The sequence below is a fragment of the Vigna umbellata genome, chromosome 4 (genome assembly GCF_029865625.1).
Source record: "Vigna umbellata cultivar VRB3 chromosome 4, Vumbellata_1.0, whole genome shotgun sequence".
Classification (NCBI taxonomy): Eukaryota; Viridiplantae; Streptophyta; class Magnoliopsida; order Fabales; family Fabaceae; genus Vigna; species Vigna umbellata.
In genome coordinates this window covers 34,791,931-34,817,242 of record NC_142168.1, presented here as the reverse complement: position 1 = coordinate 34,817,242, position 25,312 = coordinate 34,791,931, and the positions used below count along the sequence as shown (strand labels likewise).

At 33.3% G+C, this 25,312-nt stretch overlaps 3 protein-coding genes across 6 annotated transcripts; 1 reads left to right on the top strand and 2 right to left on the bottom strand.

The window, feature by feature from the left end:
• Window positions 1-458: 458 nt before the first annotated feature.
• LOC124836733 (GDSL-like Lipase/Acylhydrolase superfamily protein) lies at window positions 459-3,404 on the bottom strand. The gene is made up of 5 exons (XM_047311914.2): window positions 3,020-3,404; window positions 2,430-2,630; window positions 1,772-1,944; window positions 1,409-1,679; window positions 459-1,006 (listed from the first exon to the last, which is right to left on the bottom strand). Exons 1-5 carry the CDS (start codon window positions 3,276-3,278, stop codon window positions 771-773), a joined length of 1,140 nt encoding a protein of 379 aa, XP_047167870.1. The 5' UTR covers window positions 3,279-3,404; the 3' UTR covers window positions 459-770.
• A 3,722-nt stretch (window positions 3,405-7,126) lies between these two features.
• AO (L-aspartate oxidase) lies at window positions 7,127-12,477 on the bottom strand. 4 transcript variants are annotated; one of them, XM_088114383.1, is made up of 8 exons: window positions 12,379-12,477; window positions 11,469-11,620; window positions 10,473-10,881; window positions 9,848-10,090; window positions 9,580-9,636; window positions 9,408-9,488; window positions 8,854-8,915; window positions 7,127-8,397 (listed from the first exon to the last, which is right to left on the bottom strand). In XM_088114383.1, exons 2-8 carry the CDS (start codon window positions 11,600-11,602, stop codon window positions 7,341-7,343), a joined length of 2,043 nt encoding a protein of 680 aa, XP_087970509.1. In that variant the 5' UTR covers window positions 11,603-11,620; window positions 12,379-12,477; the 3' UTR covers window positions 7,127-7,340. The 4 variants fall into 4 exon arrangements, with proteins under 4 accessions (XP_087970509.1, XP_087970510.1, XP_087970508.1 ...); XM_088114384.1 differs by lacking the exon at window positions 12,379-12,477 and adding an exon at window positions 12,216-12,354; XM_088114382.1 differs by lacking the exon at window positions 12,379-12,477 and adding an exon at window positions 12,148-12,203.
• A 4,582-nt stretch (window positions 12,478-17,059) lies between these two features.
• LOC124836723 (beta-galactosidase) lies at window positions 17,060-23,886 on the top strand. The gene is made up of 13 exons (XM_047311898.2): window positions 17,060-17,507; window positions 17,617-17,684; window positions 18,301-18,354; window positions 18,975-19,058; window positions 19,180-19,265; window positions 19,810-19,890; window positions 20,803-20,924; window positions 21,226-21,267; window positions 21,833-21,909; window positions 21,991-22,081; window positions 22,163-22,244; window positions 23,278-23,350; window positions 23,564-23,886. The coding sequence occupies exons 1-13, from the start codon at window positions 17,265-17,267 to the stop codon at window positions 23,730-23,732; spliced, it is 1,272 nt and encodes a 423-aa protein (XP_047167854.1). The 5' UTR covers window positions 17,060-17,264; the 3' UTR covers window positions 23,733-23,886.
• The last annotated feature ends 1,426 nt before the right edge of the window (window positions 23,887-25,312 follow it).

Genomic DNA, 25,312 nt, shown 5'->3' with positions numbered 1-25,312 from the left:
AGTGGTTCCCAGGAGACTTGTCTCTTTGATTCTGGGTGCTGAGATTTAAGAAGAAGAAAAAATGAATCTTATGAAATTTTTAGGGGCTGCCGGCGGCCATGACGGCCGACCGCCGGCAGACAGCAAAGACCACCGGAAGAGATCAGAAAACCTGCTCTGATACCATGTTAAATATAGTGAAAATTATATATGGGATTAATCTCCCTTGTGTTAAACACACATAGGGTTCTCTATTTATAATAGAAGAAATATGGGCTAAGCCCAAAATACAAATAAGAAATAATAACAAACTAACTGAAAGATAAAAGATAAAGATAAAATATATAATATTTCTAACAGTAATGTATTTAAAGGACAGTTCTTTAATAAATATATATCACTTAGGAGTAACTTAGTGAAATGATGAAACAGTTGGATCAAAAAGGCTTTTTGGACTGAACTGTATAAGGGACATGCACTGCACTAAAATCCAAATATATTGGTTGACTGAACAACAAACTATCTCTTCCAAATTCCAATCCTTTAGACATATGGACATTTTCTGGTAGTTGAGCCGTTGCAATGTGATCTCACATGAAATGAAACTAAGCTACACTAGCTTTTTCCACAACATAAATTAGGCAATGTTACATATTACATGTGAATTCCATCGCAATTGCTCTTACACATATTCTATGTTTATTGAAATAACAATGTGAAGAGTGAAGCCCCCAATAATGTATGGTTCTCTATCTAAATATGAGTAGCTAGCTAGTAACAGATGAACATGCTCAGAAACATGCTTGCCCAATTGGAATTGGTGGGTCAGAGAAGGCGCCATAGAGAATTCTCTTAGCAACCCATTGATTTGCTGCCTGAGAGTAGTGTATGCCATCCCAACTAACATGTTGAGAAGGATTTTTGCATGGATTGCCATATACCGTTCCATTTACTATGGCTTTCTTCCCACAGTTTATGTGGTAGCCATAGTAACTGCCACAACAGAACTCCAATGGACTCGTAAAACCTGTCATAAATCAAGCATAGAAGTTAATTGAACAATGATAAGTGGATAATAAAAGGCTAAAATACATGTTGAATCTCTCAACTTCTCTTTTCAATTTGTTTGAAATGTGTTATTTTAGTTCCATAAAATGTTTATGTTAAACCAAATTATTTTTTCTATCAGTTTTTGCAGTAACATTATATTGGACCAATGTGACAGACGGATACAGAGTGACACATCTCTCACAGGTTGGCATATGTCACCTAGTTGACCAAGTTTGATCTAAAAGAAACATTTTAAGAACTATAGTGAAAATTTCTAAAAGCAACCAAATTGAAATAAAAAAATAAGATCATGATCCTAAATATATTTTGACATTGTATTTCCCTAAATTATGTGTGACTTTGAAGACTTAAACAGTACCTTGGCTCCTTGCATTGCTGATTAGTTCATATTTAGCAGTGTAAACATCAACATACGTAAATTTGGCAAGTGGGAACTTTCTCCTTAGCTGAAACACTTGGTCCTTGAGCTGCCTGTTAAATTCCTGAGCAAGTTCATTCTGAGGTTTCACACAGCCATTTGCATCTATGTTACCTTTCTTGGGCTCATAATAAATGTAACTGTAGGGCAAGCATCCAATTGGACCAGTGTTATGAATCCAGAACACTCTTGCCCCTTCATTGTATAGTTGCTGAAATGTAGCAATTACAAGTTAGTTCAAGAACCAACTTTTACAGATCTATTATATCTGATAATGTCACCACATCTTTGGGGACTGCTTACCTGCACTGCTTGGAAGAACTGGCTCAAAATGTCAGGAATTGACTTAATAACTTGTTCCTGTGAAGTGTGCTGAAGACCAAAGGCAAGATCATTTTGTCCAATATCAAAGGTGTATAGGGCCTTGTAGAAGTCCTCTGGCCTTGGAAGACTACTTTTGAAAGGTGGCTCTATCCCTGGAAACATCACACGGATTCAAGTTTCAATGTCATCATTCGTTAAGATGCAATCAGAAACATTAAGATGAATGTGTGGCTACATTAGAAAGGATAGACTATAAAAAGGATTGAACATTAAGAAATATTGTTATGACACCAACTGAAAAAAAGATGTCAAAAAATCGGTTAAGATATATAGTGAGGAAAATAGATTGTATGGTTTATAGTATGCAAAGAGAGGAACAATAAGACCCATTGGAGGAGATCTTTAATAAAGATTTCTCAGTAAACAATATCTCTAAAGATATAGTCTTCAACTGAGATTGATGATGTTGTGTAATCCATGTGAAATAAGGTTTTTGTTGGTGTGTTAAATTCTGACTATACTTCATAATGTTCACAATTCTTGTTTGAACTTGGAAACAATATATATGGACATTCGTCTAGCATGGTGACAAAATCACATAAAAAGGAAAGAAAATTCAGAGTGAAAAGAAACAAACTGTTGTCAGAAAGCTGATTGAAGAGAATGTTGGTGCGAGACTTGAACTGTAGAAACTGATCTACTTGAAGGCCAAGAGGGAATGGACTATAACCACCAGGCCGAATGGAGGAGCCTCCAACAGCAAAGTTTGCACCATGTCTGTAATTTGATCCAACTGAGTCCAAATATGCACTCAGGTATGGCAGCTTCAACTCTTCAGCTACATATATCCACACACATCCCCACAAAAAAGAGATGCACATAAGAAATGCAGAACTTGCATAGTCCAATAAATGAGTAGCCAATAGGAGTAGAATGATCTCATCATAGATGAGTGAAAAGGATCACTATTTAATTGATACATACTAAATAGAAATCACATAAAAGTAAGAGTATGTTAGTACAAAGCTAAATTATAAAACTGACACTTCTGACATGTCATTCATTTTTGGGACACTATCACTTGTAGGAAACATTTCCAACAAATGTTAAGCACTCTTCAACTGTGTATGTGTGCGTGTATCAAACAAGAGTTAAATGTATTATCTATTAAGGTTGTGAATATGTGAGGGAAAATATAGTGTATAGACTATGCTTTTGCTTACTTACTCATGTAATCTATGATGAGACGGCCATCAGAAGCCCTTCCTGAGAAGCTTCCAAAGAAGCTTATGCCATTGGGAGGCTTCACCCCTGTGAATGCTGCAGAAACAGCTCCTGTGTCTGAATTTGAGTCCCCAAAGTTGTAAATTGCTGGGAACCAACATCTACTGAAGTTTGAGGCTTTCCCAAATGAGAGTTGAATCAATGCACATACCACACAAAGATTGAACCACCCAATTGCATAAATCAGATTCCTACAGTTCATGGTTGTGCTGTGGTAACAAACTCTGTAAGTTTTTTCAGAAAAGTGGTCCTTTTCAACTCAATAAATAGGATCATGAAGAACCCTTTTCAGACTCCAGTGAGGCAATGACTATTCATGCTAACTCTTAACAAGAGAGATTTATATCACCGACAATATTTTCTAAATATTGTTATTTGATCATAAGTTTATGGCATGACAGTAAGTAAATGCAGCTCATACTGTAAAACATTCAATAAATTTATCATAGAAGTTTTTCTATAACTATAACAAGATTATCAACTTTATTAATAACTAATTTTCATTAAAAAATTGATCAATACTTCTAATTTTTTATCATCTTTTATATTATTGATTTTATTTTGTAGTGTATAGTTGGATAACAGAGTAAATTATTGGTTTAAGTAAGTTCTGTGTTCCATTGATTTTCAGTTTAAAGAAAATCTGTATTGAAGTGTTCAAACTAAAAATCGGTTTGTGAGAAATAAACTTTTTCAAACCTAAATTATTGTATCACGTGAATGTATAAACTTTGTTCTCATGTCACTGTATTATTTCATTCTTATTCATCAAACGTGCATAGTTCTTTGCTCTGGGTAATATTTCTGTTCATGTTTGAAAGCGAAATGGACTTTTTCCTGTTTTATGATTGCTGAAATGAAAAGAAAATCCACAAGCAACCTCTGTATGAAATAATCATTTTATGAATTCTATTAAGAGTGTGTGTATATATATATATATATATATGACAGATTCTTAAATCAGAAGTTACATTTTTAATCAGCTTAGAAGTATCTACAATACACTTCTTACTTTTTGTGATATATGTGTCAAAATGAATGATTTCTTAAGTGTCATCATTCCAAGTTTATGATACAGCTCTAAGATTGAATTATTAATTTTTTAGTCTCTTCATTTTATATTCTTTTGTCTTTTTAAAGTTCAAATTTAAGTTCTTATACAGTTTTTGTAATAGTTTATTAATATAAAAATTTAATATCCTTTTAGGGTTTGGTTCAAAGTAATTTTATCTTTTAAAAAGTTTAGTAAGACTTCATATTTCTTAAAAAATATTTAATTTGGTTTCTCTCCAAGAAACCCTAACCGCTACACCATCCAGCATCGTCACCGTCATCCTCGTTGACAGTCGTCCTCTCCAACACATCACGCGTCACTACCAAAGTGTCTTCTCCCTTCTTTGCTCCTCCATCACCTTTGCATCTCACCGATTCTTTGCTATGCCGCGACCACCAATCTTCACCATTTTCACCCCGCACCAACCAAATCACCGTCGCACCGCCTAATATAAAAAATACCTTTTAATATCAGCAAAAATAATTATTTTTATTAAATTTAATAGTTTTACCCGTTTAAAAATCGAAACTTAAAATAATTTAAATATTTTTCTTTTTCGTTCTTAAAATATTTTGTAAAAGTAAAATCTGTAATGAAATTTCATTTTTAATGCAGAAAAATATTTCATATGACCCTAATTAAACTTTTATAGTTTTCCTGTACATAAAAACTAAATTTATTTTTAATGCGGTTGGCTGAAATTTAAAATAATTATAAAGATCAAATAAATAGTTGAACGTAATTATTAATTCTTGTAAATTACCTTAATCAGTGAAGACACTTTAACTTGTGTTTCTTTAGTGAGAAGTATGACCAAATTCATTCACAACTTGAGAGTGAAGGATAAGGATCAATGATTGAAGGTGCCGTGTCAGACAGCAGCATCAAGGGTGCTGAGAGATTCTGTGCATCAGTTCACACGAGAACTAGGCCAGGAATGCTCCTTCTATTCAATTCATTGCCACACAAGATGTCATCAAGTTATTTATTCCACCTCTCATTCTCATGATATAAAAATTAATTAATATATCTTTTTAGAATATATTTTGAACTAAATAATCAAAATATTTAAATAAGATTTAATTATTCAGATAATCTCAGTTTTAGAGTATAGTATTTAAACTATCTTATATATATACTTAAATTCCTAAACAAAATAATACTATTAACTTGATAAAAACATATAAAAAAATAATAAACTTTTAACTTTAATTTAATTTTATAAAACGAATTTATAAAGCGTTTATAAAGCTAGATTTTTCACGTATTATAAATTCAATCATCGTAACTTTCCAATAAATTCCCATCTATATGTTTAATTAAACGAAGTTAATTGTATTAATTATTATATTATACATTTTTTTCCGATTTGTTAAATTTAATCTTTTCTTCTCTAAATAAATCATGATTAATGAATACCTTTATAGTCAATATAATAGTAATTCTCTTTTGTTTATTATTTAACACTCAACCCAATTCAATAATAACTTTAACACAGTTTCGTTTAATTATTAATATAAAAATGGTTCTGTGGTACCAATTTTCCTGGTGGTGATCCTTTTAAACATTAATGTGGTGACACTCTTTAATTTGATAGTCAGATTAAGATGTTAAAAACAGTATAATTAGTAATATGTTAAATTATTTGCCTTCGTGACTAATATTCTAAGAGATAAATCATTATATGTATAAAATTTCGTATGCAAAAAAAGTATTCTTTGAATGCTAGGCTTATAAGTCAGATTCATAATTAATAAATTGACTTATAAAAATTTTACATCTCCATTCATAATTTTGAATATCTTCTTCTATAAATAAACTGTACCTTATAATTAGTCACAAGTTACTACAGTATCTTAATACTCTTTATTATATATATATATATATATATATATATATATATATATATATATATATATATATATATATATATCCCTTAAAGTTAGTTATTTAAATATATTAAAAGTATTAGAGTTTAAAATTGTATCCATGAAAAAACATGATGCCAATAGTCATATTATATTGACATGGACAGAGGGGTAAATAGAAAAAAAAAAATATCACAAAATTAAGTTTAATTCATTGAATTGATTTATTTAATCCTTTATGATGATATATTTTCACTTATTAACCCTTTTTGATAACTCGTCCAGACTTACTATTAAGATTTTATTGGTTTTGATGAACTATAATATTTCTAAATTCGACTTTTTTTAAGAACATTGATAGTTGTATTAGATTTAAATTGAAGTTCTATATGAATGTTTTGATAAACTAATGAAGGGTTGTGATTTTTTTAGATATTTTTATTTGTTAAGTAGGTCAACACACGAATAGCCATTTGATAAGAAAGTTTGATCTTTTATAAATTATAAGTATGAGTTTAAAAGTCTCGTTACTGATGCAATATCATGTGTATTTATAGGATCACTAGACTTTATATCATTTATGTGATTTAAATAACAATATAATCTATTAGATATATGACAATAAAAAACATTAATGACATTATATCTTTGGTTTCTTTTAATTTGTATTTAGAAGAGTTTTTTATCCTGCATGTCTTTAGGCATTGGTACATATAGAGATTGTACAATTTTATTGTATGTTTGAGCCACTCTGTCATTTTTTTTAGTTTGCGTTTATTGTATCAATTTTCCCTTTTGAATGAAGAATCATGCAAGGGTTTCTTGCCCTGTATCAATTTTCCCTTTTTAATGAAGAATCATGCGATGCAATGGCTTAAAAAGGAGAAAGGGGGCAAGGAACAGTGACAACGAATTCTACTTAAACTTCGAAGAGAACCGTTGAAGGAAAAGTATTCTGAAAAGTCCGCCGATATCTTTCTTGCAGGTATCATCAGGTAATATGAATTATCTCTTTAACATAAATTATATAGATTAAGTCATAATAGAAGAGTGCTGGTATGTATGTCTAGTATTAATCACCTCCTAAGGTTTCTTGTGAATGAACAATATGCATGTAGAGAATCATGATAGCACATAAGAACCAAAAATAAGTATTCAGAATTCCTGAGATTTAATTGCAAGTGAGTGATGTGTCTGATTGAAATTCATCCAAATTCACCTATATAGAATACATCTCTTGCTATAGTTAAACAATGAGTGTAAGTGAGTAGAAATCAGAAAACTGTGTGAGAGAGAGAAGACATTCACTTGAGGTTCTTATTTCGAAAAATTTCAATTAGACCTACCTATTTATATGTATTGTGTTGTGACACAATTTGATGCCATCCTGGTACATGGGCTGCTTGTGTAACTGTCGAGAACTCCAAGTACCGTTTACAGTTGAGCTTGGAACAATGATTGTTGGAAGTCTCTTGCTTTCTTCCAGATGAGGAAAATCAACTGTGTAATGCAGTCCTCGGCTCTCATGCCTAGAAAGCGCACTGCTGATCACCAGCTTTGCGCAGCAAAAGAGGTTTCTCATCTCACATATCTCAGGGCCTGCCATTGTTGGCTTCCATCCATGCTGAAACAAGCACTCCTCCCATTTAGCCTCCAAGTTACCAATTTTTTGCTTGGCTGTCTCAAGTCTCATGGTGGACCGAACTATTCCTACATAGTTCCACATGATGGCTTGCAATTCTGTCCTTGATTCCTTTGTCATTGGCAAAATCCTGTCAGTGACATTACTTTCCAGAGACAAAGGCACAGCAGGTCTTGGCCACAAGTTTGATGCAGTCAGATCAAGGCTAGAGCTTTTCATGCAGTCAACTGAGGGCTGCACAGCTCTTCTTGCAAAAACCAGTGCCTCAAGCAATGAGTTGCTAGCAAGCCTGTTTGCTCCGTGCAAACCTGTGCATGCTACCTCACCTGCTACATACAGACCTTTCACATTGGTCTCTCCTTGGAGACCAGCTTGAACTCCTCCACACATGTAATGAGCAGCCGGAACTACTGGGATTGGATGGCGAGTTATGTCCAAACCATGCAGGAGACACGTAGAAGAAATGTTGGGAAAATGGGAGAGAATTTCCTCCTTGGGCTTGTGACTTATGTCAAGAAGAACATACTTCTCACCACGCTTTTTCAGTTGGTCATCTATGCTTCTGGCCACAACATCCCTTGGAGCAAGCTCTGCCCTCTCATCATAAAAGGGCATGAATCTTTCCATGTCTAAATTATAAAGGATGCCTCCATCACCTCTGACAGCTTCGGATATCAGAAATGCTTTTTCCCTAAGCTTGGTTGGTTTAATAGGAAGCCCATCATCAGCCAAGGCAGTTGGATGGAACTGCACAAACCTGTGGAATTGTGATTTTGGAAAATCGTGTCACAAGAAAGAAATAGGATATATAAAGCTGATAAGCTCCATCGCGCACACACGGCCAGATAATTTGCAGCTTATAATAGAATACATCACATATTAACTTCAAATCATTGTTAACTTTTTTTTTTTTAATTTTCATTCATTTAGAAGAGTAGTTCAGTGATACAGAAAGATGCCCCAAGTGGGGTCTAGAAATCCAGAGCAATTATGTAAATGATGTTTTTCACTGGAGGCAATTATGTTGTTCATATAACTCTCATTGAGCAGTAAGTAGATTGATTATTATTATGAAAGCCCTCATATCATCAAAATAACACTAAGACTTGTCATAGATATCCCTAACCTGTGGCACATTCTGTTTATTTCTTATTATTGGTGCGAGATATTCCTTAAACAGTAAATAATCACAGTTTTGAAATAATTTACTCACTCCATGTTGGATATCACAGCTTGAGCTCGGTGTGCCATAGCAATCCCATCTCCAGTTGCTACCTGTGATTAGAAAAAGTAAATCAAATTAACATGCAAATAAGACTATCATAATGCAGGTTATAGAGTAAACAGGACAACACATATGAGGCGCAAAAATGAGATGATTCATTACAATACTATGAACACTAAGAACAGATACTTTAAAGCACGGCACTTTTAATTTCAAGTATACTCTATTATTGCACATTGATATTTATTTATACCTTAATCATTCATTATAAAATTATAGTGTATAATCCAAGTAAGTTGATGACATTATGAACGAGTTAGTAACTAAATAAGGAGTCCTTTACGTTCAATTCTTTCTACTTCGAGGTACTCTTTAATAATAATAACTGGTTTAGCTATTAGAATAAAACAACATTATGAACTCACGTTAAATAGCTAAATTCTCACCATGATTGTTTTCTTAAATACTTAAAATAGAAAATGAACCAATCAGTAAATAGTAAAATAGAAGAGATAGTTCAATTCCTTAAAAGAGAGGACTACCAGGGGATTTGTAGTTTTGGGATAAATATGCCCAGCTCCACCAGATGCAAGTAAGGTCACCTTTGAAAGAAATCTGACCACCTAGAAGCTAAAAAAATGAAATTTCAGAAAACATATTCATTGATGGCAGCTATTTTCTTCTCAAAAGATGACAGATAACTGCTGTTCCCACCTCTAGGGTTTTAGTATTCAGTGTGTCAACACCAAGACAATTTATGTCAGATCCATCCTGCAGCAACAGTGGAATGCTTTGGTCAGTGAAGACATCAAAACATTCAAATTGCTCTAAATATCAATTTTGGGTGTGAAAATTTCAAAAGAACAAAAGCCCTCAAACTGTAAATTTTCAAAATGCAAGCACATCTGTCCACTAGCAACACTGTGAAAGATACAAAACATTTAATATAAGGAAAAGTAATATAATCTCAGAAATAACAAACCTGACAAGTAAGAAGATCAATAGCAAAATGGTGTTCAAACACAAAAATATTAGGATTGTTGATAACTGCCTTCAGTAGAGCACGTTCAATCTCCTTTCCAGTCATATCAGCAGCATGAACAATTCTATGATGTGAATGGCCTCCCTCCCTCATTAGATGCAAGTTACCATCTTCCCCATGGTCAAATGATGCACCCATAGCAATTAATTCTCTTACTCTTTCAGGTCCTTCAGTACAGACAACCTAAAAGAAAGAATCAAAGTTAATAAATTGTTCAGTAGTCATAGAACATAGTAATTCATTATTGAACAACTACACATGACAATTCTTACATGTTCAATCCTAGGAAATCAGGCAGAATGTTGATTAGTTACATAAATTAAGGAATCACTAGAAATCAGTGCTTAGCAATTGCCAAGAAGGAACCAAGTAAATAGATTGAAGTTCAAATTTAAATTGGAAACACCCAGATTGTGTAATTTTGTTAGTACAGAACATCACTGCCAGAATATGAAAATATACTTTGAAAAAACAAAAAACTCTGTTGACAAAACAACTTATAAGAGCCATTATCCTTAAAGCATATTCGGAAATTCAGATGTAATTGGCTTAATGTTCAACCAACCAGGACATAGATCAGGTTGTAAGAATGATTCACAATCTTAATAGGACCAGAACATACTCGGACGCTTTCCTCGTCACAAAGATATGCCCCAGCCACAATGGTGTCCTTCATGTGACTCTCCACAGAATCTGAAGGGCATAGCACAGCACTAACACCACCTTGAGCATAATTAGTATTGCATTCATGAGACTCAGCCTTGGTTATCACTGCAACAGATCCATATTTTGCAACTTCAAGCGCATAGCAAAGGCCAGCAATCCCGCTACCAACAACGGAAAAGTCAAAGCACCGTGTCGGACCATCTACCTTGCAAGAGGAAATGACTTTGAAGAGTTTCTGATTCTTTTGAAGTGGAGGTGCAGAAAATGCACATCTGTGGGTCTGAGGGACCTTGGATACTGCTTTAGACCTAAAATTTTGCACCCCAAAACAATGGAAAATCATTAATTCGGCTAAGAATGAAGCAGAAAGTGAACATCCACTTCCATGGAGTCTTTAGGAGCAAATTTCCAGAAGCTTCTTCAAAACACTTAAGTATAAATAGCTAATCAATGAATAACACTACTATAACATTTCTCTTTACAGACAGATAGGTTTCTAGCCAGCTCCCGCAACTTTTGGCTTCAAACATTTAAGTAAATAATGTGAAAGTGCTACAAAGTACAGAACTAGATGATAACTTAACTAAATGATCTTGTCCAAACAGGTAAAATTTCATCAAAAACAAAATTAGACTCTGTCAAATAAAATAGGTGTTTCTGTTTAGGCATTCAATCAAAGCAAGATACAGAACACCTCTAATATGATTCGTGAATCAAAATCTTCTGAACGTACCTTGGGAAAAACAATAAGTAAACACTATAATTGCAACAAAAAATTATACGATGTCATGCAAACAAATAAAACTTCACCCAACAATTAGCACTGAGAAGCAAACAGGAACAGCATTTTAGACTTAAAAAATTATTAATACAAATCCTGGATTGAAATCTTTACCATGAAAGATCTTTTTGTAAGAATCTCGCGATTGGCGCATCAGAAACTAAAGCAATCTTTCTACAACCGTTTCCCTTGCAGTTTGTCACTCTAAATTGCAGCGTGCCACTTCCAGCAGGTATACAAGTGGCCATTGCAATACAAGTAAGCGACTGCATATGAAAAGCAGAAAGATATAAAATTGAAGAAAACTACAAACAAAAAGTCTTCACTCTTCACTTTAGGCGTTATACACATTTGCCGCAGCAATCAGTAACAAATGATCACTTCCCTTTGGGAGAGGAAAATGTGATCAGAAGAAACCATTAACAATAGTTGGTAAAAAAACATTGACACTACAACACAAAGTTAACAAAGGATAAAACACCACACTCTTTAACATTCTAACTCAATGTAAACACTGATCACGCTCAAATCTAGAAATGCTTATTAACAACCATGAGCTATACATGCAGAACCAAATTCTAAGCTTAGCACATGCAAACTCTTACATAATAAATAAACGATTGAAAATAATGTAAAATGCGGAAAATCCACTCAAAAAACAAACTAAAAATCCCCTCTTTCTTTCCCTCATCCTAGACGGTGGGAGTCAGAGAAAAAGTGAAATATGGTACAAAAGTTCCAACAGTAAGAAAAATTCAGATTTCAGAAACAACAAAGAACAAATTTTTCATACAAGGTTGGAGGGCGAGGCTAAAAGAGAGAAATGGGTTAGCAGCATATAAAGAAACAAATGATGCCCACCTAAAGAACACGCAGAAAAACACAGGCTTTTGGTTGAGAAATTGTTTATTTGACAACAAGACAAGAGGATGAAAAGCAAAGATAACACAGCAACTAGTATTCACGTTTTCGTGATGATAGTGAAATTTAACGGTTAACGTGGACACATAGCATATCAGTATACCTTGTTAGAGTCAGAAGAAAACAAGAAAAGTACAATCTGGACTGCGTTGTTTTGAAGAAAATAAGAAATAAATATATACAAAAAAAAAACCCAAGTTACTTGTAGAATTTGAGCTTGTTGCTTGACTCAAAAATAAAAACATAGAATAAAAGGATCTTCACTTTGTGGTCCTTTTCTGTTTATTTTAACTTTTCTATTTTTTTTTCATTAAATTCCATGTGGAAATTATTAACCAATTATAGAATTTCTTTAAATTTCTTCTCTCTTTTTGATTTACTTGATGAGTTCATTCAATTGATATGTTTTTATCGTCTAAAATGTTGAAAAATCGAATGTTATTAAGTATTTTGCATTAGCTGTACAGAGAATATAAGCTATAATATGATGCCAAACAATTCTTATAATAAAAGAAGTAACAAATCAAAAGAACAATATAAATATATTTCAAATAAATTAAGAGAGCCAATAAAATAATAAAAGTTCAAATTAAATATAAAGAAATATTATGTTGGACTTAAACCAAAATTTAATAATTTATTGGATAACCTTTTTTTGTCTAAAGGGTTAGCTATTCAAAACAAAAAATCAAAACTTGATATTTATGTCAAATTTATAATATCTAAGAAAATAATACACGAGTCCAATGTCATGAAAAATAAAGTTTATTATTATTTAACTTTGTAGTATTATTAATAATACTTAGTATTTATCAAGGTAAATAACCGGTGATTTAATACTTTTTAATAATATATTTTATCTCATCATCATTATTATTATTAATTCATGAATTTTATCGTAGTTTTTCAGAATTTTGTCATTTATTTATATTTAACAACGTGTAACAATATACGTGACATGTTAACAAAGGAAAATACTTTTAAAAAATAATGCCAATTAGCAACAAGAACTCATAACACGTAAAATTAAAAACAAAAAACATGACGATAAGATAATAAAATTTACAAAATAATAATATTTGAAAAATGAAATGTCTAATTAAAGAATAATAATTTAAGCTTAATTTTTATTAAATAAATTTCTATCTAAAGTCCATTCAAACCAAATTAAAATTAGATTAATCCCTTGAGCTATCGGATTACGTGTACTTGTTTCTATATATAAAAAAAACAATAAAGAAAAGAAAATTATATAATTTAACTTTTATGTATGTTAAACTAAATGTATTGCACAAGTCAAAACTTAAAATAGGTACAAATTTCAAAGTTGTTATCATAAAATTAATAAATTTATCCATATCTTGCTATGGATGATAGTAATTATCAATATATAGACTATTTACTTAGTTTATATTTTACTTCTTTTAATAAAAAAAATTCGATACTCAATTAATTAGATCTAGTTTAATTAAAGACCATAAGTGAAATTTCACTAAACAAAAAGTAATATTTATAAAAAAAAAACTGATAGGTTATAAAAGAAATAAAAGTGTTAGAAAACAAATATATTTGAATTGTTTCATTCAAATAAAATTATAAACTTTTTTAATATTTTGAAGTTGAGAAAGAACATACTATAACCCTTTTTGATGAAAAAGTGAGCATTACCCATTAGAATTGGAATTTGGGAGAAAAGGAATTGTATTCGATAGTGAAAGAAGCATTCTTCTTCTTTTTCAATGGGGACACTCAAGAACAAGACAAATGGCCACTTGGCCACCATTTCTTGGAACCTCAATTACCACTTATACAAAAAAAAAGGGTACCCTTTTTTTTTGGGTTAAAAATGGTCCTAAAAAAGCTTAGGTTTCTGTATTATGGAAATAATATTATATTAGAAATACACGTGCTTCATTAAGAAGGTATTAGATTCTCCATAAGAAAATTAATTTTCAATGAAATTGATAAATTTTATATGAATATCCTATTTTGGAGGTGTGATGAAATATATTGTCATCATCGTAATTTCACTCTTTCAATAAATGTATTAAAAACATTACTTTAAAGGTATAAATTAAGAATAAAATAATTGGTATTACACTGAAAATAATTGGTATACACTCTTTGAACTATGTTACTATATGCTTGGGATGTCCAGCTTCCGTCAACCCTATTACCTCAACCATGATGTGTAGAAGATGTGCATCCATGTCCTTTGTCTACTTTATGAACTCTCTAGTAGGACCAGAGGACTCAATGACTACTCCCTTACCTCGGTTCATTTTAAACCTAATTGATAAACAATATGGTAAGAAGTTAACATTAATCAGACATAAAAGGAAGTTATTGTCATATTCAAATAAAATAGTCATACAACACAATAAAATAAAATAACTACGAGTTTTGATAATCTCGCCACATTTGATCTGCTACGGAATCTCTTATACTACTACCAATCCTATGATCCTCTTCTCTAACTTGAGATGATGAAACATTGTGGTCTTGCCTTTCATTCAACTCATTATCAACTTCTTCAAGTAATGAGTCATCGTTATCCACGCCACGAAGGAAGTTGTATAAGATACAACAAACTAATATAATGTCTGTCATTGTCTCCAATCCATAGTATGGTTCAATGCTGCTTGCAATGATAGGGAATCGTTTTTCCAACACACCAAAAGTTCTTTCAATAACATTTCTCAACGATGAATGTCGATGATTGAACAACTCGCGTGGATTTTGTGGTCCTCTAGTGTATATTCTTTAAGGTGATATATGACGCCTATATATGGAGTTAAAACTGTGTTTTTCAACATAAATCCAGCATCACCGAGGTAGTATCATAACACCCACTTTTTTCAAATTGGCTTTTAGAAAGAACTTAATTATCAACTACTTCTTTGTATTATATGTATATAGCTGCATGTAAATTATTATAAAACAATAATTAGAAAAAGTTAGTTGTAAGAGGGCAAAGAAAACGAAAACAAGAATAACATATTTGCAGAATTAGAAATTGTATTATCATCTAAGACAAACATAATCTCTTGATACCGATGAATTTATAATAGTAATACAAAATTTTCCCTTGAATATATGTAGGCCCTGCACTGCCACCTCAAAAGCAACGCCGATTAGAAGAGTATCCATGAAATACCTCTTTATGTTAACCTTCAATATAAGTCAAATCAATCACCATTCCAACACATCCAATGTTAAATTTAAACATAAAACGTAATGTCACATTGAATCATGAATCGCCAGGCTTTGCAACGGTGGCGACAGGTACCGAGCACGGACGTCGACCCACAAGGCGTAAACGACGAGCATGCCCAGGACATTGCTGGGACCGGGGCGCCTAAAATGCGACCCCTTGAAATATGCGACGAGCTCGAACCCCAAGAGCACAATCACCACCACGAGGAAGACGCGAATCGTGTGGTAGAGTCGTGACGAGTCGCCCCACAGTGATGCTGAGTCCGCGATCCGGCGGTGCGCCGTGCGGGCGAGGTGGAAGATGTCGTCGTAGAGCCAAACAAGCGAGGCGGGGAACTACTGGCATTTAAGAAGGCATACCCAGGAGAGCTGGCGGGCGCTCCGGGAGCGTTCTTTTTTGTATGCGACGGAGGAGTCAAGGTCGAGGGCGGTGAAGGGAGGCGGAGAGTCGAAGTGGGAGTTGTTGAGGAGGCGAGGGAGAGGGAGGGAGCGAAGGCGTTGGATTTCGGTGAGAGTTTATGATATTTTGGGCTAGGGGGCTAACCCAGCCCTAATTCATTCACAGCCCCCATCTGATGCGGCTTTGGGGCTAGGGGCTTTAAAAAGGGTGTTGCTCCCTTCACCACCCCAAGAACTTCCTACACCTCCCCATTATTTTTTTAATTCTAAAAATACCCTACTCTTTCCCATTATTTGTTTAATTCCAAAAATACCCTACACCTCCCGTTTATCTTATTGCAACGACTTTACTTAGCCTATAACATCAGAAATGTCTAAAATCAAACATTGTAGTGCAAAAGTTATGCAGATGGGGTGATAATGTTGTGCTAGCAGATAGACACTGTGATACAAAAATGTGGGACATGTGATTCTCACCTACTAACATTATTTCTCATTTATAACAATGGTTGGATACTGGAAACAATGGTTGCTGACTCACTAACATGTGAATGCCACTTTTTGTGCTTGTTTCTGTTTATGAAGGATACCTTTTTGTTAATTAGTAAACCCCAAGATTTTTCCTTTCTTAAAAAAAGAAAACAAGTGTAACGCATTTAGATCTTTGGTTATGATGCCCATAAACAGCTGACAGTTTGATATATAATGCAAATATATATACATTCGTTTGTTCATTAAACTGTTGATATCCGTGCACGAATATTGACATTCGTTTAAATATTATTAAAGGATAGAAAAGTAACAAAGAGGTACACGTACCACAAAGTGGTGGTGGAGGAACTGACACTCCTTTAAATAAAACCCTTAAGATGTGGATCAATAAAAATAGACTAAGTATAAATGTGGCCAGAGTCAACCTCAGGGCTTAGATAAAAACTGACAGCTCTATTCCTAGGATCACTGAGTGCACACCCATATTTTTTACCTTATTTTATTTTAAAGGTGGTTCTTCCTTTCTTCAATATTTACTTTAAAATTATAGATTAATGATATTGTGATCTTTTTGTCTTTACCAGAGAGGACAGTATTAATTATGAGGTGCAGGGAGTAAAGGCTTATTCCTAATTGGACCAATCCAGTAGCCGGTATTTGTTTCTCCAAAAAAGAATCCATAGGGGGCAATGTGGTAAATGCACATTCGAAGTTGAAACCGTCAGGGTCATTGTAGTCGCGGTGGTGCGAAAATAGCGCGCGAGAGCACCTATTCCTAACGAAATCCTTCGTAGAACCAACTGCTTGTTCTTCTCGTTCTTGAGGTTCTTTCACTCCACCATACTCATTCCTTTGCTCCTCGATTCGAAACCTAGAACAACGATGTGGAAGTGGTTGTTCTCGAGAGAATCCAAGCCGCCGCCGCCGGTGGTGCTGGTCCCTCCGCTCTTCGACTTCCCTCCCATCGCCGCGCGTAACCGCATGCTTCACTCCGCCTACGATGTCGCTTTTGGCAAGATCGCCCTCGCCTCGCTCTTCCAAGACTATTTCCACCAGGCCAGGCACTTCACCACGCGACTAATGCTCAAACCAATCGATGATCCTCACGTCGATCTCATAGCCACTGTATCTTCTCCTGTCTTCTCTCCCACCTCTCTTTAGTTTCAGAAACTTGCGTAGTACGGAAACTGAAAAAAAAAAACTTGTTTATTATCTATTGCTGTGACATGTTTAGGTTACAGGTCCTCTCGATCGTAAGCCCAACGACAGCATCATGGGAGATGCGTTGTTTCGCTGGCAAAGGTTTTCTTCTCTAAATTGTCACAGTCGCAGTTTTGTTGCATTTCTTTACATTGTGGGAAACAGCGGACAAATGTTGTTTCGTGGCGTTCCTTAATATTGTGTATAAATGCAACTTATGTCACTATAATTACTCGTAGATTTTGGATAAGTTTTACTTAGCCTTACAAGATGAAATTGATCCTCATATAAGAATAAAATTATCCTCATATATATAACTTCACTAGAACATAAATGTATATACTTCCTTCGTGTGCTAAGGACAGGACATATGGAGCACAGGACTAATATGTCCAATAAACTTCATTAGATCATATTACGATACTATTTCTGCAAACTTCAAGATGTCTCATCCATGACATAAATGACCTAAAGGAGTGTGTTGGAAGTTTTATATGGATTAATGATAGGTAATTCTCATCTTACGCTGGTTTTGTAGAATTGAAATCTACTTTAAGAGAATTACATTGATGACACTTTAAAAACCTTGCTGTTGTGGTTGAATTGGATTTCTGGGACCATTTTTAAAACCTTGTTTGTTTGGATTTTTTTTGTTGTCTTCCTATTCTGCAATCTGTTGAGTAACTTGAATTGTTTGTGGTTTTTGTTGAGTGTGCAGTGATGTTAACGATCCTCATACGTTTATGGACCTTTATGTATCCACATCTGACCCGTAAGTAACTCTAACTTGAACGAATTCTGAGGATCTGTTTAGGAAATGGAAGTAAAACAAATGTGTTTTTTTTCACTTCAAACATGAGACTGAGTTTTTTAGAATGAAAGGAATAAGGAAATTATTTTTAATGAAGGACAATACTCAGATTGAGTTGGTTAATTTATTTTTGGCATTGCTGTCCAATGAGAATTGGGGATTTAGCTCTGTAACTAATAGTACACTGAAGGTCGATACTTAAGGTCAGCATCGGGTACTGAGGTGAAACTTCAATTTTCATTGAAGAATAATATTTAAATTCATTTAAAGAACTACAACTATCTTATAATAAAACTTTCAAATAATTCCTTATTCATTTTTGTGAATATGAATACTATATGTAGAAATAGTAATTATTCTTCTGGGCACTCTCTTATGATTAGGTGAATGAAATATGGATCCCACTAAATAGGGTGTGGATCAAGGTTATTTGGTGGGGGTGAAACGAAATCTAGTAATAGAGCATGTATTGAAAGTTTTACTAGCATTTACACTCCCTTCTCTTTCCCTGGCGTCCTTGATCCTAAAATGCACAATGCATCTATTTGGAATTATGAATGTTGTGTGGTCTGTATATTCAGGATTTTGCAGATGAGATCGTGTGCTTTCTATTCCAAATATGGATTTGGGGCTTTCGGAGTGTTCCCTTTACTGTTGAAGAAAAGGTGTGTTTTTGTTTGATGATGGTGGCAGAAACAGGTGTTAGGTACTTAGGATCTTATTGTAGCATGCACGTCTGACATGGATTGCAATATACAATGTTGACAAAGTTAATCAATTCTACAGAGAAAGCTCCCAAGATTATGGCCTGATGGGGTTGAGATATGGTTCTGGAAATCTATCCTTTGGAGTCACACTTATGCCTTTTGCCTGTAGGTCCCTGGTTTTTGCCAATGACCTTTGACCATATTTAGGGTGCGAATGAATAAGTTTTGAATAAAAGTGCTTGTATGATATAATTCTTTTACATATTCTTTTTTTTAATAAGCTACACTTTCTAGCTTCTAAGAACTAATAAAATTGATTTTTTTCCTTCTTTTTTCAAAAGCCGACCATCTTCTTATATTTTTCTAAACATGTTTTTAATTAGGATCTTGTCAACCAGTGCTCTCTATAGACTAATTAAGGTTTCAATAAGAAGCAGTTTTTATAGGAAAGCACGGTAATAAAAACTTTCTACTTTTGACATCCTTAATTAGTTAGACTGGTTAGCATCCTTCTTATTTATTATATATGAATTAAATATATGAGATTTATATATAGGTAGTGCCTTTTCATCTGGCATTTGAAGTTTTAATTGTTTTTCCATGATCACTAAATTTTACATTTTGTTTTATATTTTTTCAAATATTGATTTATGATCACTTGGAGAAACAATAGAAATAAACTTTGCCGTGTTACTGTCATACATTGCAGTGAAAGACGAATTACCAAAAAGTGCATGGTTGGTAAGCAAGATGGGAAGGGTGACTGCTGGGGTGCAGTTTGAACCGCAAAGTAAGAACTACACATATTTTATTCCTTTAGAAATATTTCTTTATGTGTTGATTTTTTCTTATTAAAATTACTACATCACTGGGTTTTTAAATTAATTTTTAATTTTTTGGTTTCTCTATGGCATGTATATTGAACTATGGTTACCTTTCTGGCAGTTAGTGTCATGCTGTTTTGAACTTGATTTTCATTGAATATATTGACCTAAAGATGTTTGCTTTTGTATTTTGTAAGTAAAATGATAGGCCAAAGTTGAAAAGTACTATCTTGCATTCACCAGAAAGTTGACATTGTTGCATCAATCATCTAGTCAGTATGTTAATTTATTAATGTTGAGCGTTTGCATTATATTTAGATTTTATAATGGAACCTGCGCAATACCTGAATTGTGTGTTTACCTCCAAGTGTATGTGTATTTGCACATGCATGTACAGTTCCAACTACATCCATGAAAGGTGGAGCAATGGACAGAGTGAAAAAGATCTAAGCACTTATAATTGGTCACAGTAGAGCAACGACAGTTAGGGGCAGTTAGAGTGGTTAGTTAGTTGAAGGGGGTCAATTGGATAAATATGGAGAATAAAGATGGAAGGATTCACTCAAACAATTAGACATTTGTATGAAAAAGAAACTTGCGAAGAAAGATTCTTTCACCTGGTGTTGGATTCAATAAAATTGTTTGCATATATGCTTTTTCTTTTCTGTCAATTTCTCTTTTTTCTTCCTGCATTTGTAATAGGATTGGAGAACTTGAATTCGTGCTTTATTAAATTTTAGTTTTAGTAATTTGGTTTTTATTGATGAACCCAAACAATCCCAAAATCCCGAACTCTAGAAACATATTTATCTAAATTGTATTAATTTGAATGCGATAAGGATATGAATACATGCATACTAACCTGTGTTCTATTTTAGAACGAAATGCCAAGCTTTCAAATTTAACGAACTGGAGTTGTGCTTTGGGCTATGGTGTTGGATCAGGCAGCCCATTGTGTCCATCCTTCAATTTCAACCTCGAGCTTGTCAAAAGCTCTCAGGTTTGTCCACATACATAAATTGGTTATGTTTTGGCATTTAATTAATTCTTATGCTAATGTCATTTGATGGTAATATAATAGTTTGACATATTAAAATGGAAAGTTTTGTGACTTGTAAGAAATTGATGTTTAAAAATTTCCCTAATCATTAGTAACTTAGCATAAGTCTTAATTTTTGTTCTAAACCGCTTATATTAAATGCACCTTAGCATTTGTTTGTCCTAACCTATGATTTGTGTAGTTCTGATTGATATTTTGAGAAGCATTTGTACTGAAATTTCAAAGTCTAAATAATCTGCAGTTTATTGCCTCATTCTATCAACACATGGTTGTTCAAAGAAGGGTATGTTCTTCTGTCTTTGCTCTCTTTCATTCCATTATCTTCTGAGTGGTTCTCTGTCTTCATATTAGTGTCTCATTTTTCATTTTTGCAAACATGGTGATGTCTAGATTTATGGAAGTTAGTCGCATCTCTTAAAATTAAATTACATACTAATGGGTTTTCCTTGGTTTTCTAAAAAAGCTGTACATGTATCTGATCTTTTTAGTGCCGTACATGTAATTAATTTTCCCTTTTTCTTTACTAGTTTTCAAGAGTGAACGGTTAGCCTTGGGATACCAACAGTACTTAAGTTTTCTTAAGTTTCTGAGTTGAGGTCACTGCATGAAAAGTTTTTTGAATCAGAAGCTTCTTTACTCAAGACCTGGGCCTATTTTTAGTTATATTTAGGATACATTTTCCTTGTGATTAGATACTGTAATGCTTATAGAATTCCATTATTACTTATTTATTCTTGTTAAAATTTACCCTCACTCGAGTTTTCTTTTGGAGTTGTAGTAAACTGGCTGATATAGTTTCTTGTTAAATCAATATATTATACTGAAAGTCATAAGCATGATTTGAACAGGTGAAGAACCCTCTTGAAGAGAATTCTGTTGTTGGAATTACAAACTACCTTGACTTTGGGTTTGAGTTACTTACAAGGTATTCTTTTTAGCTCTAAACAGATATATTCAAACTTATTGCAGTCGAACCAATGTGGTACAATCTAATTTTCTGTGTCAGTGTTGATGAAGCCATAGCAGCAAACAATATCTCAGACGCCAGCTTTCAAATAGGTGCATCCTGGCAGGCTAATAAAAATTTCTTGCTGAAGGTAGAAAACAGATGCAATGTTAAGCAGATTTATATAGATTATATATGATGCATCTAAGTGGATTATTTCTCATCTTTTCAGGCAAAGGTTGGACCTCGTAGCTCATCTATGGCACTTGCATTCAAGTCATGGTGGAAACCTTCCTTCACTCTCAGTATTTCAGGTGTCTTGACTGATTGTTCTACTCAATCTTGCTTCAGTTCTTTATCCTGCTCCTTTCTTTAGTGCTACCGGGACTTTGTGTGTATTATGAGGCCAACACCTATGTAGTCATGATATGATGATCAAGGGTCAACACCAATATCTAGCATAAAAATTAAGTTTTATATCATGATTCTGCTTTTTTAGTTTTGGTCACCGAAAGTTCTAGTCCTACTTCAGCCCCTGTCCCATATTAAAGTATCAAGTTCGTTAGATGGCCTGTTTCCCACTGCAAGATTTGTTTATGTGATGTATTATTTTTTGGATGACTAGTGAGTACTACCTCTGTAATATCATTTTTTAGGTATCTGCATGCTAGGGTTGTCAAAACGAGCAGCTTGACCCAGCTCTAGGGCCAACTAAATAAATTTAATAATCCAACCTAACTGTTAGAATATTTACCCTATTTATCATGATTATATTGTGTCTAGGATTACCTTATTTATCATGATTATAGTGTCTAAGGTTATCCTATTTATCATGATTACATTGTGTCTAGAGTTACCTTATTTATCATGATTATATTGTGTCTAGAATTACCTTATTTATCATGTTGTATCTAATAAGGTTACCCTAATTATCATGTACTCTTGTATCAATTTATTTTTATAAATAGAAGATTATGAGAGGGATCAATTAAGCCCTCAAGAATTATTTCTTTTCAATCTCAAGTCTAACCTATATTTTAAAACAAACCATATATTTTAGCCTCGCCTGATCCTATGTTGGGACCGTGATCCTGTGTTGGGACCGCCAGGGGCCATTTTGCAAAAAGAAATCTGCAAGTAAAGTCTGATTGTATGTGGTAGATTTAATTAAATTTAAATGTAAATGGTATACCAAGATTATAATTAGTATCTCAGTTAAGGAATGAAGTGTCTTTCAGACTTTTTTTTGGGAGAGTGGGTTGGGGGTTGATTCTAAATAAAGTACGATCAATGATCCTGGTACTGGCTGATTGAAGTGCTGAGAATGTCTTGTTATTCTGTATGTAGCCACTAGAGATCGTGGTGATGGTAAAATGCAATACGGATTTGGCATCCAAAGTGAGAGCCTCAGAGAAGCCAGGTTCGTTTCATTTATCTTATATGTCTTATTCAATAAAGTATATGCTTCTATGAAATGAATCCCTACCTATGCTACTGCATGATAAAATATTATTGTATCATTCAGCTTTACCTTTCTTTTTTATAATGAGATGGTGGAATAGAATCAATGTACTCTTTCAAAATTTGTATCTTACACTGGTTAATTTTCACCTTCGCTTTTGCTTGTTTACAGTTATCAAAGAGCTGATCCCAATTTTGTAATGCTCACGCCAAGCAAGGAGCACTTAGCAGAGGGCATTGTCTGGGAAACAGGAAAGCGACCTATGTTTCAATCTGACATAGACGCTGGACATTTTGACGGCTTACCTAAAGAATTACGACCTTTTGATAAAATTTTGTAATATCTTGTTAGCTTTATATTTTTTTCTATTGCGGCTAAGGGCACCATTCTTATTTAGGAGTGGCCAGTGGAATTGCTTTCATGAGAATTAGTGTAGAACAGTGCGTCCAATCATTGACTATAATATCTACCAAATGCATAATTTTTTTATGATACATCTGCTTTCGATTTTGGGCCTCTTCATGCATGCATCCCAAAAATATCAACCCTCACCTTTTATAATGGAAAGGTTAATCTAGAATGAAAGTTTCACATTTCTAATTTACCTTTCCATAATCAAAGAGTATGTTGGCTGAGATTTTTCCGGATAGAGGAGGAAGATGCCACTGCTGTATTATAAACTGTCTGTGATTGCCAAGTTGTTAAGGAGTTAATCTGTTATTCAAATGGGTTGCCTTAAGAAGGAAGAAGACCTTTCATTTTGCAATCCCATTTTTATTCTTCACAATTCTCCCTCTTTCCCTTCTTATCGGCAACCCATTGCTCCTCTCCATTTTCTTTTCCCTCCCCTGCAGCCTTCTCTTTCACTAGCGTTTCCTTCACCCAAGTCATCTCCTTTAAATTATACATTTTTTCACATGTTGCAGACAGTACGCAAACCAGTTTATAGTTTGTTTATGTAATTATGTTTTAATGCATCATAGAAACATAATGTAGTTAATGTTTTAACATAATGTAGTTTTGTTTTAACATAATGTAGTTTTGTTTTAATAGATTATGAATACTATTTTCTGTAATGTAGTGAAATATAATTATCTTAAGGAAACTAGTTTCTATAATGTAATTAAGAGTGGTACGTTGCAATTTTTTAGACTAGTTTTCAGAAGAGTACTTGTCAAAAGAAAGTATTAAAATAAACGGGTAAGGGAGTAAAGACTACATAAATGCCTACAGAGGTTGCTTTTAAGTTTTGAACCGCTTTGCTTGAAAAGTCTCGGGGCTTTTACCTTTTTGTAAATCCGTAATTTCACTGCATCTGTACAGAATGACAAGTTTTATTTTAAAATTTGATAATTTTGGGAAGTTGTTATGAAGAATGCATTAAAATAAATTTCAGACTATATATTTTCGAAAAATTATATTCTTAAATTTTCAGATATTACTTTAAAATATTTTACATTTTTCATTTAGAAACGTTTTATTATTATTGTAAAAAAAAAGTTCTGAAAGATTTTAGGATTTTTTTTCCAAATGTTTTTTCTCTACAATTATATTTGCAAAATGTCAATTTTTTTATAAATAAAAATTTATTACTTTATAAATATCATTTGGGAAAGAATATTTTAGAATAAATTTTAGTTTGTTTAAAAAATATCATTCTGAAAATTCTTACTATGAACTACTTTGAAAACAAAATATTAACGAATACGTAAAAATTAATTTCAAATTATATAGGACTTTTAAAGGTCAATTTTATCACTGCGGGGAAAGGAAGAAACAGAAAAATAAAGAAATTGTTGAGATCTAAAACATAAATCTCCTTGATTAGAAAAGGGAAAGAAAAAGTCTCAGTTCTCGTTCAAACAATCTCCAAAATGTTTGTTCTGGTTTTGTAATAATCTATCTATATATATATATATA